The sequence below is a fragment of the Papaver somniferum genome, unplaced genomic scaffold, assembly GCF_003573695.1.
Source record: "Papaver somniferum cultivar HN1 unplaced genomic scaffold, ASM357369v1 unplaced-scaffold_102, whole genome shotgun sequence".
NCBI lineage: Eukaryota > Viridiplantae > Streptophyta > Magnoliopsida > Ranunculales > Papaveraceae > Papaver > Papaver somniferum.
In genome coordinates, this window is record NW_020619048.1 from 316,678 (window position 1) to 330,779 (window position 14,102).

General features: G+C 36.5%; 2 protein-coding genes across 2 annotated transcripts; one reads left to right on the top strand and one right to left on the bottom strand.

Annotated features, from left to right (window-relative positions):
• Positions 1–2,791: 2,791 nt before the first annotated feature.
• LOC113327510 (succinate dehydrogenase subunit 6, mitochondrial-like) lies at positions 2,792–7,607 on the top strand. The gene is made up of 3 exons (XM_026574698.1): positions 2,792–3,043; positions 4,176–4,278; positions 7,142–7,607. Exons 1-3 carry the CDS (start codon positions 2,870–2,872, stop codon positions 7,294–7,296), a joined length of 432 nt encoding a protein of 143 aa, XP_026430483.1. The 5' UTR covers positions 2,792–2,869; the 3' UTR covers positions 7,297–7,607.
• A 1,895-nt stretch (positions 7,608–9,502) lies between these two features.
• Positions 9,503–11,096, bottom strand: LOC113327522 (mannan endo-1,4-beta-mannosidase 5-like). Its single transcript, XM_026574709.1, has 3 exons — positions 10,551–11,096; positions 10,133–10,458; positions 9,503–9,976 (listed from the first exon to the last, which is right to left on the bottom strand). Exons 1-3 carry the CDS (start codon positions 11,094–11,096, stop codon positions 9,601–9,603), a joined length of 1,248 nt encoding a protein of 415 aa, XP_026430494.1. The 3' UTR covers positions 9,503–9,600.
• Between the last annotated feature and the right edge of the window lie 3,006 nt (positions 11,097–14,102).

Consider the following 14,102-nt stretch of genomic DNA (forward strand, 5'->3'; position numbering starts at 1 on the left):
TACATCATCGAAATCGATAAATATGAAGCTCAGTGTCTGTTCGAACTTGAAATTCGGTATAACGACATACAAACTATGAACCACGAAGCTTTGGGAGTGTTCGGACTTCAAACTTAGCATGATACATGATCGAAATCGATAAATATGAAGATCAATATCAATTTGAACTTCAAATGTGGTATAACGATACAAACTATGAACCAAGAAGCTTCGGGAGGGTTCTCACTTCAAACATAGCATGACACATCATCAAAATCAATAAATATGAAGATCGGTAACGATATGAACTTCAAATTCGATATAACGACATAAAAACTATGAACCAAGAAGCTCCAGTAGGGTTCTGACTTCAAACTTCGCATGATACATCGTCGAAATCAATAAATATGAAGATAAGTGTCGATTCGAACTTCAAATCCTAACTTCAAACTTAAGCATACCCTTTTCTGGCGACTTCGAGAAAAAAAATGGTTTGAAGCTCGAAACCTGGCCAGGAATGTACTAATTTAAAACTGAAACTTTGTAAGAACGATGAATCCAACCATTTACAGGTAAGATTCTATCGGAATATTCTCAGAAACCATAAACAAACCCTTTTCTGGCGACTTCGAGAAAGTGGCTCCGAGCTCGAAACCTGATCTGGAATGGACTAATTTAAGTTGGAAACTTCGTAAGAACGATGAATCCGACCATTTACATGTAAGATTCCATCGGAATATTCTCTGAAATCTTAGACATACCCTTTTCTGACGACTCCGAGAATGTACATATCAAATAGGTAGGTTTGATGATTATACACCTACAGTGGGGCAGGCAATCATTAAAACGGATGAACATACCCTCAAATATTAGGTTTTATTCATCGTGTCTCAAATTGGGTTGATCGACCCAATCTGAGACGATCAAGAGTATATTGAGACGATCGGCTCAATATGAACCGAGTGTCGTCTCAACTTGAGACAATGCCCAGATAAAATTGAGCCGGTCGTTCAGTTGGAGACAATAACCTATTAAGAAAAAAAAAGGAAAATTAGTTAAATTAGTTTTTTATATATATTTATAAGATTTTTTTAATAAAAAAGTCCCACTTGATATTATAAAAATATGTTTTACATAGAAACGGGTCCTACTTGATTTGATAGAAAATTTTTATATAAAAATGGGTCTGAATAGTTTAATTTGTCCATTCATTTGTTGTTACCGCCACCCAAAATTCAGTTTGCCCGTTCACATGGACAAGCAAATTATCAAATTAGATGTGTCCCATCGGAGTTTGTCTAATAGAATTCAAGTTTCATTAGGACTCCGTATGGAACATCGACCTACAAAAATCCAACATGAATATTTGGAGCAAATAACAATCCAAATTTTAACTCCGTGTGAGAACTTGCAGTTCTAGACATTCACGTGGTGTATCCGTTATTCAGCTCCATATCAGATAAAAAACGTATTATATTTTAAGTTTATTACAAGGATATCAGTAATACGAGACTATTATCCTTTATTCTTATATCATAAGGTTCAAGGACTGTATCCTTACTGGAAGATACGACCAACCGTTCCTATAACATCATATAAAGTAACATTGAGCATTTTTCGCTTAATCGCATATCCAACCCGTCCCACCTGATTTTTACGGGTGGGTATCTGACCTATGCACTAATATGATGCGGGTGCATTCTATAAAATCCAATGGATTTCGAAGACGTGCGCAACCAAATTTCATCTGTTAAAATTATCCATTGGATATTGAACTACACTCGTTAAAGTTATCCGCTGGATGTTGAACTTAAAATTTTCAGATAATACGTAGCTAGCTCAGCTTGTCATCCCCCTTCCTCAAAGATTTTATGCATTCCAGAAGGTCCTAGGTTCACCTGATCGTGCAATATTGCAGAGTTTGACATGGAAGGCAGAGTTAACTTGCCCTCCTCGCCACATTAATCAGCCCTCTATCCGCTTCGGCTCCCTTGGCTAGTTCCTCACGAGGCTCGCTGGTAGGCTAACACGACAATCTGTTCAACTAATGTAATAGTACGCTGTCGGAGCTTAGCTTGTTAGTCTTCCAATTAGTTTCTTGTAATAATACGAAACTAAATCCGTTAAAGTTATCCATTGGATGTTGAAATTTGAAATTAACAAATATTGGATTGGATGCGGATGAAACAAAAAACTAGACCAATCCTGACCATGCTCAATTTCCCATAGGGATAAGCATGGGTTGGTATAGACCGGTTTTTACCTCATCCGCATACAATCCAGTGGATGCATAGATAAATGGATTGGGTATGAATAATCCAATGGATTTGTTTTAGTTAAAATTTATAACTAGTATACATTCTATATATATGTATAGATGATTTCTTATAGTTACTACACATTCTATATATATGTATCTAAAATAGGAAAGTGCAATGAACAACAGTCCAAACAAACACTTTAAGAATTCTTAAATTATCTATATATATTTTCTAAAGCTATGTAAATGTCTTTAATCTAACGGGTATGAATGTCCAACGTATTTTCATGGTTGCATTCGGGCCTATTCCGTCGGATTTCAAAAAAATTCATCTGCGTCCAATCCATTAATGAACGGTTTGGACATCCGTCCACAAAAAATATAAAAATACAGTTTGTCCCGATTAAATCCACGGGCCAAATGCTCACTCAAAAACTGAAAAAAAATGTTATGGCAGTGCTGGACCATAATGGGCATTTTAAAGTTATGGGCTCACACCAAAAGCTTGATTGTTGTTTACTTTTTCGCCGTTAATAATAAAATCCCATTTAATTCTTCAACATCAACACACACAGCAAGAAGAAAAAAAACCAGAGAGAAGGAGAGAGTGACTAGAGTGGATCTATTCAAATGGCAGCAGAAGGAACTGGAAATTTCTGGGAAGTATGCAAAGAATTCGTGGGTGAAAGATTTAGCTTCCTTGATAACCACAAGAAGTTTATTGATGCTAAAGAGAATGGAATCACATGGACTGATTCTGATGTTGAATCTTTCATTGCTATTGATCCTGTCCATGGACCTGTTGTATGTTTCTCTTAACTCACACCCTTTGATTTTCATGGGGTTACCACTTCATTTTCCTAATTATTCTTGTAATTTGGGTATTTTTTGATTCTAGGGTTTTGAAGTGATTATGATTTGGGCGTTTTCTGTTGTTGTTTGTATCAAGAGGTTTATGTTTGAGACTTGTGGTTTATGCCCTTAGTACTGCTGAAGATGATAGAAGAGAGTATAATTATTTTATAATACAGTAATGATAATCCTGCATTAGGATTTTGATTGAGATAGCTTGTTGCCCATTGCAAAACCGAGATAGCAAATCAACTATTGCGCTGGTTGCCCGATTGCGCTGGTTGCCTATTGCACATAACAACATCGAAACTCTTGGATACTGGAAATAAAAGACTTACATTCATTGACAAGACTAAAGTAGTCATCCCACTTACCACTAATTTTATTAACTGGATCTACTAGTTTATTATCACCCTTAGAAACGACTTTAGTTAGTTGCAACTGGTTTATCCATTCCGCTGCCTTAAGAAGAGCAAACTTCTTTTCATGTTTCGAATTCGTAGGGCTTCTTGTACCAGCTTTGGCAGCTGCATATGCTTCCGCAGTTTCTTGAAGTTAGACCTGTAACAGTTTCACCGAGTGTCAGGTTAAATAGAGGTATCTTAAATTAATTTCAACCATGAAGCATTGGTAGGATGCCATTTTAATCACTATCTTAGAACATACACAGCTTCTCCTTCATGGTAGTGATTAGATGTTGGACCAACATTAGACTAGATGATTCCTAGTATTTTACTATCGTGGTTACAGACTTAGAGTTATGATATATTTATCGACACATGGCATTTTTTTTTGCTGTTTCACGGGGAATTAACTATTGTTTAACAAAATGCGGTGTGGTGTATGTTTTTGTTTCTCTGAAGGCGATACATGCTTAAATATACTTATGATGGCGGAAAGAATGGAGTAGTGATAAATGTTCATTGGTTGGCTTGATTTGTTGGAAAGTAATTGGTGTCAGTTATGTGTGATTGAATGACTCAAAAAGATTTGTATTGCATATAAGTACCATCTCTGCAGTCTGTTAGATTTTGTTGGTGGTTCTAAAACTACTTCGATATTTTTGTTGCCTTCTGTTCTTCAGGTGGAGAATGCTAGGAAAGCAGCCAAGGTAGCTGCAATAGGAAGTGCTGTTGGAGCACTTCATTTGGGTGGAACTGCCTTTAAATATTCGAAGAGTCCTCATGGTACTTTTCTAGTTCTACACTCTGTATGCCAAAATTGTTCTCATTGCTATTTGCTGATAATATGCTATGAAAAGTTAGTCTGTTAGTAATACTACAGTAGATTTGATATAATCTCTTGTAAGAATCTCCATGATCCTTTTGTTGCATTCTTTTAGTGATTGTTGTTCCACTAGTGTAGCAGATAAACACTGGCAGTCACAGAAAGTGGGCAACTTAGGTTATACATTATGAGATGGCGTTCCAGATTCGACATCTGAAAGGGTTTAGGAAGAGAGAAGGTCTAGTTAATGTTAACCCTTGAAAGTTGTTAAAACCAAGTCTGAGTTGTTTGAAGCCCTGTAGCCATTTTAGCAGTGTTGTAAGGCATGTGCTGATTTTTTACAAACGTAAATACAGAACCGTTTACTAACACCTTGCAAGTTGCAATCTATATCTATGTACTCATTAGGGTTATATGAGAATTCTTTTCTTCTACAGTATGTTGGGCGTTCCATTTTGATTTCTCTCCATACTTTTTGTGTGAGTTGAATCTATCATCCTTACAATGTATTATGTGAACATATCGAAGAAATTAGATAACCCAGCTTTGGCCTGCTCGACACTGCTTGCTCTTGCAGGGAAATCTCCTGCATAGTCCTGTAAGACTAGGCAAAGTGGTTTACTCTGAATACCAGCATCCAAGTTTGCTTTCAAGCAGTCAGGTGGTGGTTTAATAATTTCTTTGGTTTCCTTTTTCTACCCAAGTGGATATAGTATTCATTATGGCGAATCTGGGATTAGTATTGACACTGTTAAGTGCTAGGTATTCTAGTTTATTGAAATGGTGATTCTCGAGCCTCAATCCTCATGTTATTGAAGCTTTCTTCTTTTCTTTCCCTTCAACTCTCTATCACTAAAGCTATTAGCTTACTTTGTTTTCCCTTTGTTCTGTATCGTTATGGAATATCCTAGTACAAACCGTGTCACATGTAATATGTTTGCCATGCTCCCCTGCAATCAGGTGAATTTGAGATGACAAATTGAGTCTCTTGAACAGATCATGTCTATTTCAAACTGCATGAGAATATCCCTAGAATCATCATGGTACTCTTTTAGCTCTACCTACTGGGGGGTCCCCTAATGGTGTGCCCATATGTATGGACACACCCAAAATGCGGCTGCTTTATTAAAGCTATTATTTTAAATTTTACTCCTAGTACTGACTATTCAGTAATGGCTTATGGTGGAGATCTGGTTTTTTCATCTCCCTATCTCAGAAATATTTATTTTTGTGACTGACGGTGCTAACTTCAGCACTTAACTATATAACCACACAGGTTTATATTTGGTTAACATACACATGCTTGTAATTATAACCCCCTTAAAGGTAGGTGACTGTTACTTAATACTTAAAATAACAACTTCAATATTGTAGCCGTATTTTGGGTGTCCACGTATGTGGCTGTGTCCATACATATGGACACAAAATACAGGGACCTCCAAGAAGTATTGGCGCAACCCAGATTTTAAGGGAGGTAATAATTAGGATCCTGTGTAGTTTAGCAAATAATACAGCTGTGTGGTTCTCATTCAGTGCTCAGGTTATCATCGTTGTTACAAAGAGAAAATGAAATGTCTCTGTGATGAAAAACCAGATTTATCTCCACCACAAAAATCTATCTCCATTCTCCACCGTAAGATATTACTCATGAGTCTGTGTAGAATGTGGGCAAGTTTAGCTTATGCACGAAAATACAAGGAGATCACATCCTATAACAACTTCAGAAATATTTTAGGAAGAGATAAAGACTTGTTACTATCAACCACTTGAAGGTTTTGCTATCGAAGTGACTTTATTAGTTTGCGTTGCATAAAGATGAAAAGTAAACTAAAATTATGCATTTATCCAAGATTCTAGGTTGTTAGATGCTTAATACTTATTAGTTATTCTAGAACATTGACATTTTGACCAACATAATCACTGAACAAGTTCGTAATTCCTTGCGCAACTTATATCCTCAAATATTTGTTTCATTGAATTCTACCTTTCAGCATAAATTTTGATCTCAGATGTTTTCATAAAAACAGATGACTGAGTTTTAGCCTGCTCGACACTGCTTGCTCTTGTATATATGTATTTGGTTGCATAGATACTTTCTGCATAATCCCTTAAGACTTAGGTACTTTGTTTTTGGGAGTAATAGTCTCTTGTTGTGTGATTATGTTGCATTTTGACCAATATAATCACAGAACAACTGTTTCATCTCCTTATTCTGAAGAGAAGTGCCTTGTTTTTTTTTTTTTTTTTTTTTGTTAACAGTCAGATGGTAAGTTAGTGATGTAGTATCCTATTTCTACCCAGACAGCTATTCCAAATTTGAATTATAGGGACTAGGATTGGACACCAGTTGTACTTATTCAGAGGGTTTTTTTCGAGCCATAAGCCTCTTTTTTGAAACTCTATCCTTGCCTTCAACTCTTCATCACTAAAGCTTTCAGTATTTTTGTCTTACCCTTTGTTGGTGTAGATTTGGAATCTCGCTGCAGTAGAAGTTATGTTTGTTAAGTACCATGTTTGGCATGCCCTCCTGTGAAAACTGTATTTACACAATTAGGTGCGCTTGAACTGACAAATTGATTCTCTTGAAGTAATCACTATTTATGCATCTTTTTGAAACTTTGAATGACAAGTATATTTACTCGACTCCCTTGATTTTTTTTTTTATTTTTTTTTACGATAGTTTGTTACCATTATTGGGATGAATATTCTATTCAAAACCCTTAGACTTGTGTCATTACCACGGTAAAAAGCTAGAACTTGAATGTCAGATGTTGGATTTATCTGCATGATATTTTCCTCACCTTTTTAAATATGTTATATCAGGTACCGTCTTGGCTTTGGGTTTAGGAGCTGTGGTTGGTTATACAGTTGGAAAAGAAGCTGCATCCCATTATTATCAACTCTATCGGGCGGATACTATGGCTTCTCAGGTCAAGTTTCTAGAGTGGGTGAGCACCAAATCCGAGGGCCGATCATGAATCAAGATTAAAGTAAGTTGTCACTTATTTTAATGCAAACAGTACAGTACAGCCTACCAAATAAATAAAATAAGTTTAGACATCTTCCTTCTGTTTGTTTGTATCGAGCTATTAGCACTGCAATTATTCACGAGAGATCATCTTTGCATGGATATATGGATGACAGAATAATTGTGGGATAAATCATAAAGTTGCAGTGTAATTTGTTTTGTTTTTTTTTGTTTCTGATAGGCACTGTAAATTTTGTACTAACCTGAATTCATACTGAATTTGAACAAATTCAACACCGTAATGGAAGCTTTTTTTCATGATTTGGTCGAATGGAATGATGTATAGGGGACCCTAATGTATATGCCCAGAAGATGCCATTCAGCATTACGTTCATGTTTGCCCATCTATATGGTTGTCGTAAATGAGTTTTTGCCGGACCGAGAAGGATGAACCTTAGCGTAGAATCTGAATAATAATGCTGAAGCTGGTACGTATCTGTCGATCCCTAATTCGACACGATTTAAATGTTAGACCATTTGTTTTTTTTTTAACTTTTCTCAATCGCTATCTGATTTAGACTTAACCCTTGACTCGTATCTCTGGAAACAAAACATTCCCGACTTATGAGATCTAGCCACTGACTCATATATATTTTTGTTAGCCGAGACAGATTTGAATCAAAATACAAACATATCAAGTCAGATTCATATTAGTCATAGGAAACAAATTTGGTTTTGAGGCAAGTTTGGGCTGTGATTCATGGGCGCAAGATGTTTTCCTATGAACTATATTTCGTTCATCTCATGTTCTCAAGCCTCATAGACATTGAGTGATGGAAGAAACAGGAAATAACGCGCTGGTGAGATTTTCTTCTTCTCGTTGTTCTGAAGAATCATCGTCCAACCGATCCTTTTATCTTTTGGCAACCGATCCATTTATCCTTGAACAACCGATCCATTTATCTTTTGGCATATTTCAGTCACATAACATAATCCTTTCTTTTCCTTCAACCAATGGTTAAGGAAGAGTGAATGAAAATTTTCAGCGCTTTCCATGATCAAGTCGGCTCCAGTCAAGCACAAGGTTCATTTCTTTAAGGTTCTTTACAGTCCCGGATAGGAAAGATGAAAGAAAGCGGGAAAATGCCCAAAGGTTGACAAAGACAGCAGGCGGTGCTTATGATGTAATAAATGAAAGCAAGTAAGCAGCGTCCATTTTTCTCATCATTCCATGTGAGTACTAAATGACGTAAACCATATGCTTATTACCTACCTTTAAAATGTAAATTGCAAGTAAAGATAAAAAGACAAAATCACAAAACCTGCTAATCGTTATAATCTATTTTATTTACGGAAAATAGGTCATTTGTCCAATTTTTTTTAAAACATGGTTCAAATGGATGAGTAAAAATTAGTATGGGTGAAATAGACACTGAAAAAATAACAAGGATGAAACTGGAATCATCTTGACTTAAACTTAAAAAATTGGATGCATCCTCATGTAAATTAAAAATAAGAAAAGGTATTTGAAAATGGGTAGGATGAAACTGTTTACATCCTGGCTATTTTTACATTTTTTTCCATTTAAATAGTATCAACATCTAGATGTCCTTTTCACCCGGGAATTGTTGATTTTGTTGTCTTCACAAAATTGGTTAAAAAGACCAAAATCAACAATTCCTGGGTGAAAAGGACATTTAGATTTAGATACTGTTTAAATGACCAAAATTTTAAAAATGACCAGGATGTAACCAGGTTCATCGTTTCCATTTTCAAATATTTTTTCTTATTTTCAATTTACACAGGATGTATCCAGTTTCATCCTTGCTATGTTTTAAATTTAAGCTAGGATGAATCCAGTTTCATCCTTGCTATTTTTTTTTGTTCATTTCACCCGAACTATTTTTTACTCGTCCATTTGAACCGTGATTAAAAAATATTTGGACAAATGAACCATTCTCCGTTTTATTTATTGGGTTTTATATATAAAAAAAAGTAAGGCAGAAAACCTTACTGGCCGAGGACATTACCGGCTAGCAACATTCAGCTGTTCCAAGTTTACATCTAATTTATTTAATTTTTATGGCGTATTACATGTCTCCTTAGTAAAGATAAAAGAAACATGTATGAATTGAGGTTGAGTTTCAAATTCCAACCAAAAATTCTCATTATTAAAAAAAAAAAAAAAAAAAAATCCTATCGCTTAATTTATTAGTATTATTCTATCGTTGCAAGAATTTCCAAGAAAAAAATGCCTTGGTTTTACGGCTTTGCGGAGTCGACATTTCACACGTCGCTGTCACCCATGCATTGTTTAATGTTTCGTACTCATCGTATGACTAAGTGCTCTCATCTTCTGAGATTGCCCTGAAATAAGCCCGGCCGTGGAAGGGTTTTGCGATAGAACAATCTCATAGCCATCGTAAAAAGATTCCATTCCTTCTGCTACTATTTGCCAGACTAAACCACCTCCTATGGTTCCTCCACTTCGCGCTAAGTTATCAATGCTGTCGTAAACTGCGTTCATGTACTCATCTCTCGCGCTTAACGTGTATCCTGGATCTTTACTCGATTTGCCAAATTCGGAAAAAACCAATGGCTTTCTCAGTATCGTCCTTGAATCTTCCCAATGACTAGACATCCACTTTTGTACAAAACCTAATTGTGCATAGTCGTTTTGGCCGGATAACCTGCGAGTTTGGATTGCAGCAAAGAAAAGGTTAATATTTGTCTTACCATATAGTAGTTACAACAGTTCCTGCTTTTACCAGTTGTAGGGGGGTTTTAGAATGTAAATATTTGAGCTATAGTTAGAGATTATATATATATATATATATGAAACTCACCAAATATCAGGATATGCATGTATGGTGGCGAAGTCGATTTCTTGGATAAGATTGTTTGAAATGAAATCTGTTCCAACTTGGTAACCAGGATTATTTTGCTTCTTCTCTGGCATTGAATCTCCATAGAATCCTTCCATTCCGATCTCGAGCAAGTGTTTGTTGTCAATGGATTTTGTATATGTAGCCATCTCTTGAACCCACCCCTGTACTGTTTTGCCAGAGGTATCAGCTTGGCAACGAGGTTCGTTCATGAGCTCCCATGCCATTATAGTTGGGTCATCCTTATAAGTGACTTTAGTTATGGTGTTGAACCGTGTTAGAACTTTCTGTAGACAAAAAGAATAAAATCTCACGTCGTCTACAAACATTTATATATATATATATACATGTGCATGCTTTGTTAGATGAATTTACGTACCTTGACATGGTTTTTATAGTATTCCTTCAAAACAGGATTTGTGTAGAAATCATCATCGCTAGATATCTGTACGCCCGCGCTTTTACCCCACTGCGCGTACTGCGGTCTTCCTCCATAGTCATTGTAATTGTTTACGAGACTCATAATTAAACGAATTCCGTATTTGCTTGCTTCCGAAATGACAAAATCAAGTGCCTCAAACACACGTTCATCGTACACACCAGGTGATATTTGGAGATCAAGAGCTTGATTGCTACCGTCACTAAAAGCCCATGTTCGACACACAGTTAAGCCAGCGGCAGAAGCATCACGGAACACGTTAGAAATTTTGTATCGTTCAGTTGGATCAGCCGCTACGTGCATCATCCAGTATGAGTTGAATCCATTAAACAGAAATGGAGACCCATTGAGCAAAAATTGAGTACCTTGTGTTGTAACAAAACCTGAAACACGAGGACTAGGAACTAATCTAGCAGCTTCAGGAACTTGGCAAATTACAAGAATGAAGAAGAAGAAAAAGAAAACGACTCTAGAAAACTTAGACATCTTTTCCTTTGTTTCTGTTTAAAGAAGCAAGAGTTGATATGTTGAGTGGTGTGGGGTTGAAGGGGTTTTTATAGCAAACGGTGAGAGCTTGATCAGAGAAAGAGACAGAGAGGGGGAGAGATGTAAAATCTTTCGGCGTCAGAAATGGTGGGAAGCTATCTGCTGAATTTCTGGTAGTTAAGAAAAGGTAGACGATTCGATTATTGATTGCATGCATGAATTCTGTTGGAGAAAGAAGCAGAAAAAACTAACAAGGAAGGTGACTGGTAGGAGGACGTGAACTAACGAGGTTGGTAATAAAAGTTTGTTACATTTTGGTTAGAAAGGCAGAAGGGCGAGGAGATCAAAGATGTTACATTCTGGGCCATCACCTGTGCATTGGGACTTCATTTATTTTTACAGAACCAGTTTACCTTGAAAAGGATTCTCCTAAATGCCCATGCAATTGCATATTTGTACAACACAGCACACCACAATAGAAAAACACTTCTCAAAAACCGGCGGCAAAACCTTTGCATAAAAGCACGACAAGGTAGAAAATGAAACTAACAATATGAAGCTAATAGTTAGCGCATACCTGGAGGAACGAGACATGTGATCTAATAATTTATAATGTGGTAGAAGTATTTTTTTTTTTTGAAGGGTTCCAAATCTACGGGTATTTAATTAAGTTACGGATACCCGTCTAACAATGAGGAGCATAAATGGAAAAAAAGTAATTACAGAGCGAAAATGGTAAACTGCTTTAGAATAACTTGATGATGCAACGATTTGTATTTTTGCATACAATATGTTAACATGGGGTTCCCTAGGATGCATTTATCGGTATTCCATATGCAAGATATACAGTATTTCTATGGCTTTTATATATATATATAATGATGATGCATTATATATGGACTCTGACTTGGTCGATTGGCTAGGTCATATATGTAGTCAGCCATTCATGAATGAAGTGTTAAACCTATCTAAATAGCGGTCTGGTCGTGGCATGTGCCTCAGCCTCTCAGAGTCTCTAGAAGGTGGAGTAGTTAAGAAAAGTATGCAGGGGTATATGGCTTCACTAAGAACCGTTGATAAAGTTAAAGCCATGCCAGTGTTCTGTTACTGGAAAAGCTTATACAACAGAACCGCATGCGATTTTGCAGATATTAGGGGTATTGAGTGTGCGGTGTGGGGTCGGATATGCAGGTTTTTTAAGTTCATGACGCGATAACTGTTGAATGACGAAAGTCGAAGGCGGTTCCATGTGGTTGACAGTTTGAATCTGTTAGATCTGGAAGTTATAACATGCAATCTAGTGAGGCCAGACTTCCGATTTTTTTTTCTTGGATAAAATAAAACTTTCCATTTTGGAGATCTTAGGATAAGTTCTATGGGCTAGATTGAGCTGTTAGATTGGACAAAAAGTGTTGCAAATCAAAAAATAAGTATGGGAAAAAAGTTAACACATGTACCTGCTACTTCTCTTTCCTAGCATTTGCTCGTTGTTCAACTAGCAGCTAATTTCAAAAGCTGAACCGTTCATCGCTCAATAAGTAACCAAAACGCTGAACAATTCAGCGCTAAGAGAAAATTTTCTGATTTAACGGCTGAGATTTAAAGCGCTGAACCGTTCAGTGCTAGATGGTGATCTCGCTGATGTGGTCTTCTAATCTAGCTGCTACACTAGACATCCTATAAGACTTAGGAAGTTGTCCTAGCTGACGTGGATGGCCAATCTAGATGCTAGATTGAAGACCATAAGACTTAACCGTAACGACAAAGTTTTAAGAGCAACCACCTTATCCAGGAGTACTGTTTGACGGTGTTGTTCGACAGCCTCCTAAACCTACTATTGGATGGGTGCTTAACGATCGAGAATGTTTTATGTGCGTTTGTGTGGGCTTAACGATGTAAGCACGGCATATGACACGTAAAACCCAACATAAATAGAAAACTAGATAGATAACTAAAAAAACAAGACTAACGAACTCAATAACCAAAAGTGACACCAGAAGAAAAAAAAAACTGAGGAAGAATAATGGGATTTAATTATGTCACGAAGAAATCTGCATTATCCAAGTATAATGGGACTTCAGAATCAAAATTTTATAAGTGGGCTAAAAGTAGAATAAAAGGCTAGAATGATAGATATGAGTGGGCTAAAACTAACATTTCACAAATTTTCTACACTAAAACAATACAGTATCACAAATTTTCTACACTATTCGGCTACAAGTACAATAAATAGGCTAGAATGATAGATATGGTGAGCTCCTTGCTAAGCCCGTCTTTGTGCTATTTCTAACGGTTCACAGGAACGGAGCCGAAAATCCGGACCGCCCAGAATCGGTGGAACCATAGGAAATAAAATTAGAAACATTAATCTCATAAACAACATTACACATGAAATGAAAGATCTTAAACTAATTGCAACTAACATCATTTCTTAGGACGAGATTCAAGAAACAAAGCAGCTTCGAAATGCCTAAAAGGCTCTTTTCTCCACTTGGTATATGCGTCCTGATCTTGATACCTATTCCCTCTGAATCTTGCGAGAAAATCGTTGTATTTGCGACATAATTTTATGAAGGAAATTGTGCGATTCGCTAAACACATCCCCGTAATCCATTTTGTGTTTCTTGCACTTACCGTCCACAAACTTCGGCATATAAGGACCATCCTCAACAAGACCCCAAAAAAGGTTTGAAGGGAGGTGATCTTCCGGGAGATCCGACACTATGTATTAATTTTCAATCTATTGGGTTTCTTCCTCAACATCCGCTTCTATCTTCGCTTGTTTTAGACGTTCGTATATCTCTTTAGTTTCTTTGCGATATTTTGCTTCTATTGCTGCCTCTTCTTATACTCTTTTCCTTCTAAGTATATCTTCTTCCATTGCGTCAAATGACTTGGTGGTTTGCTCCTTCCTTCTAAGTATATCTTCTTAAGCTTTTCTTTTTCCATGGAAATGATGAAATCGGTAGTTGATGATTGATTTTCCATCAGAGAAATGTATTGGAG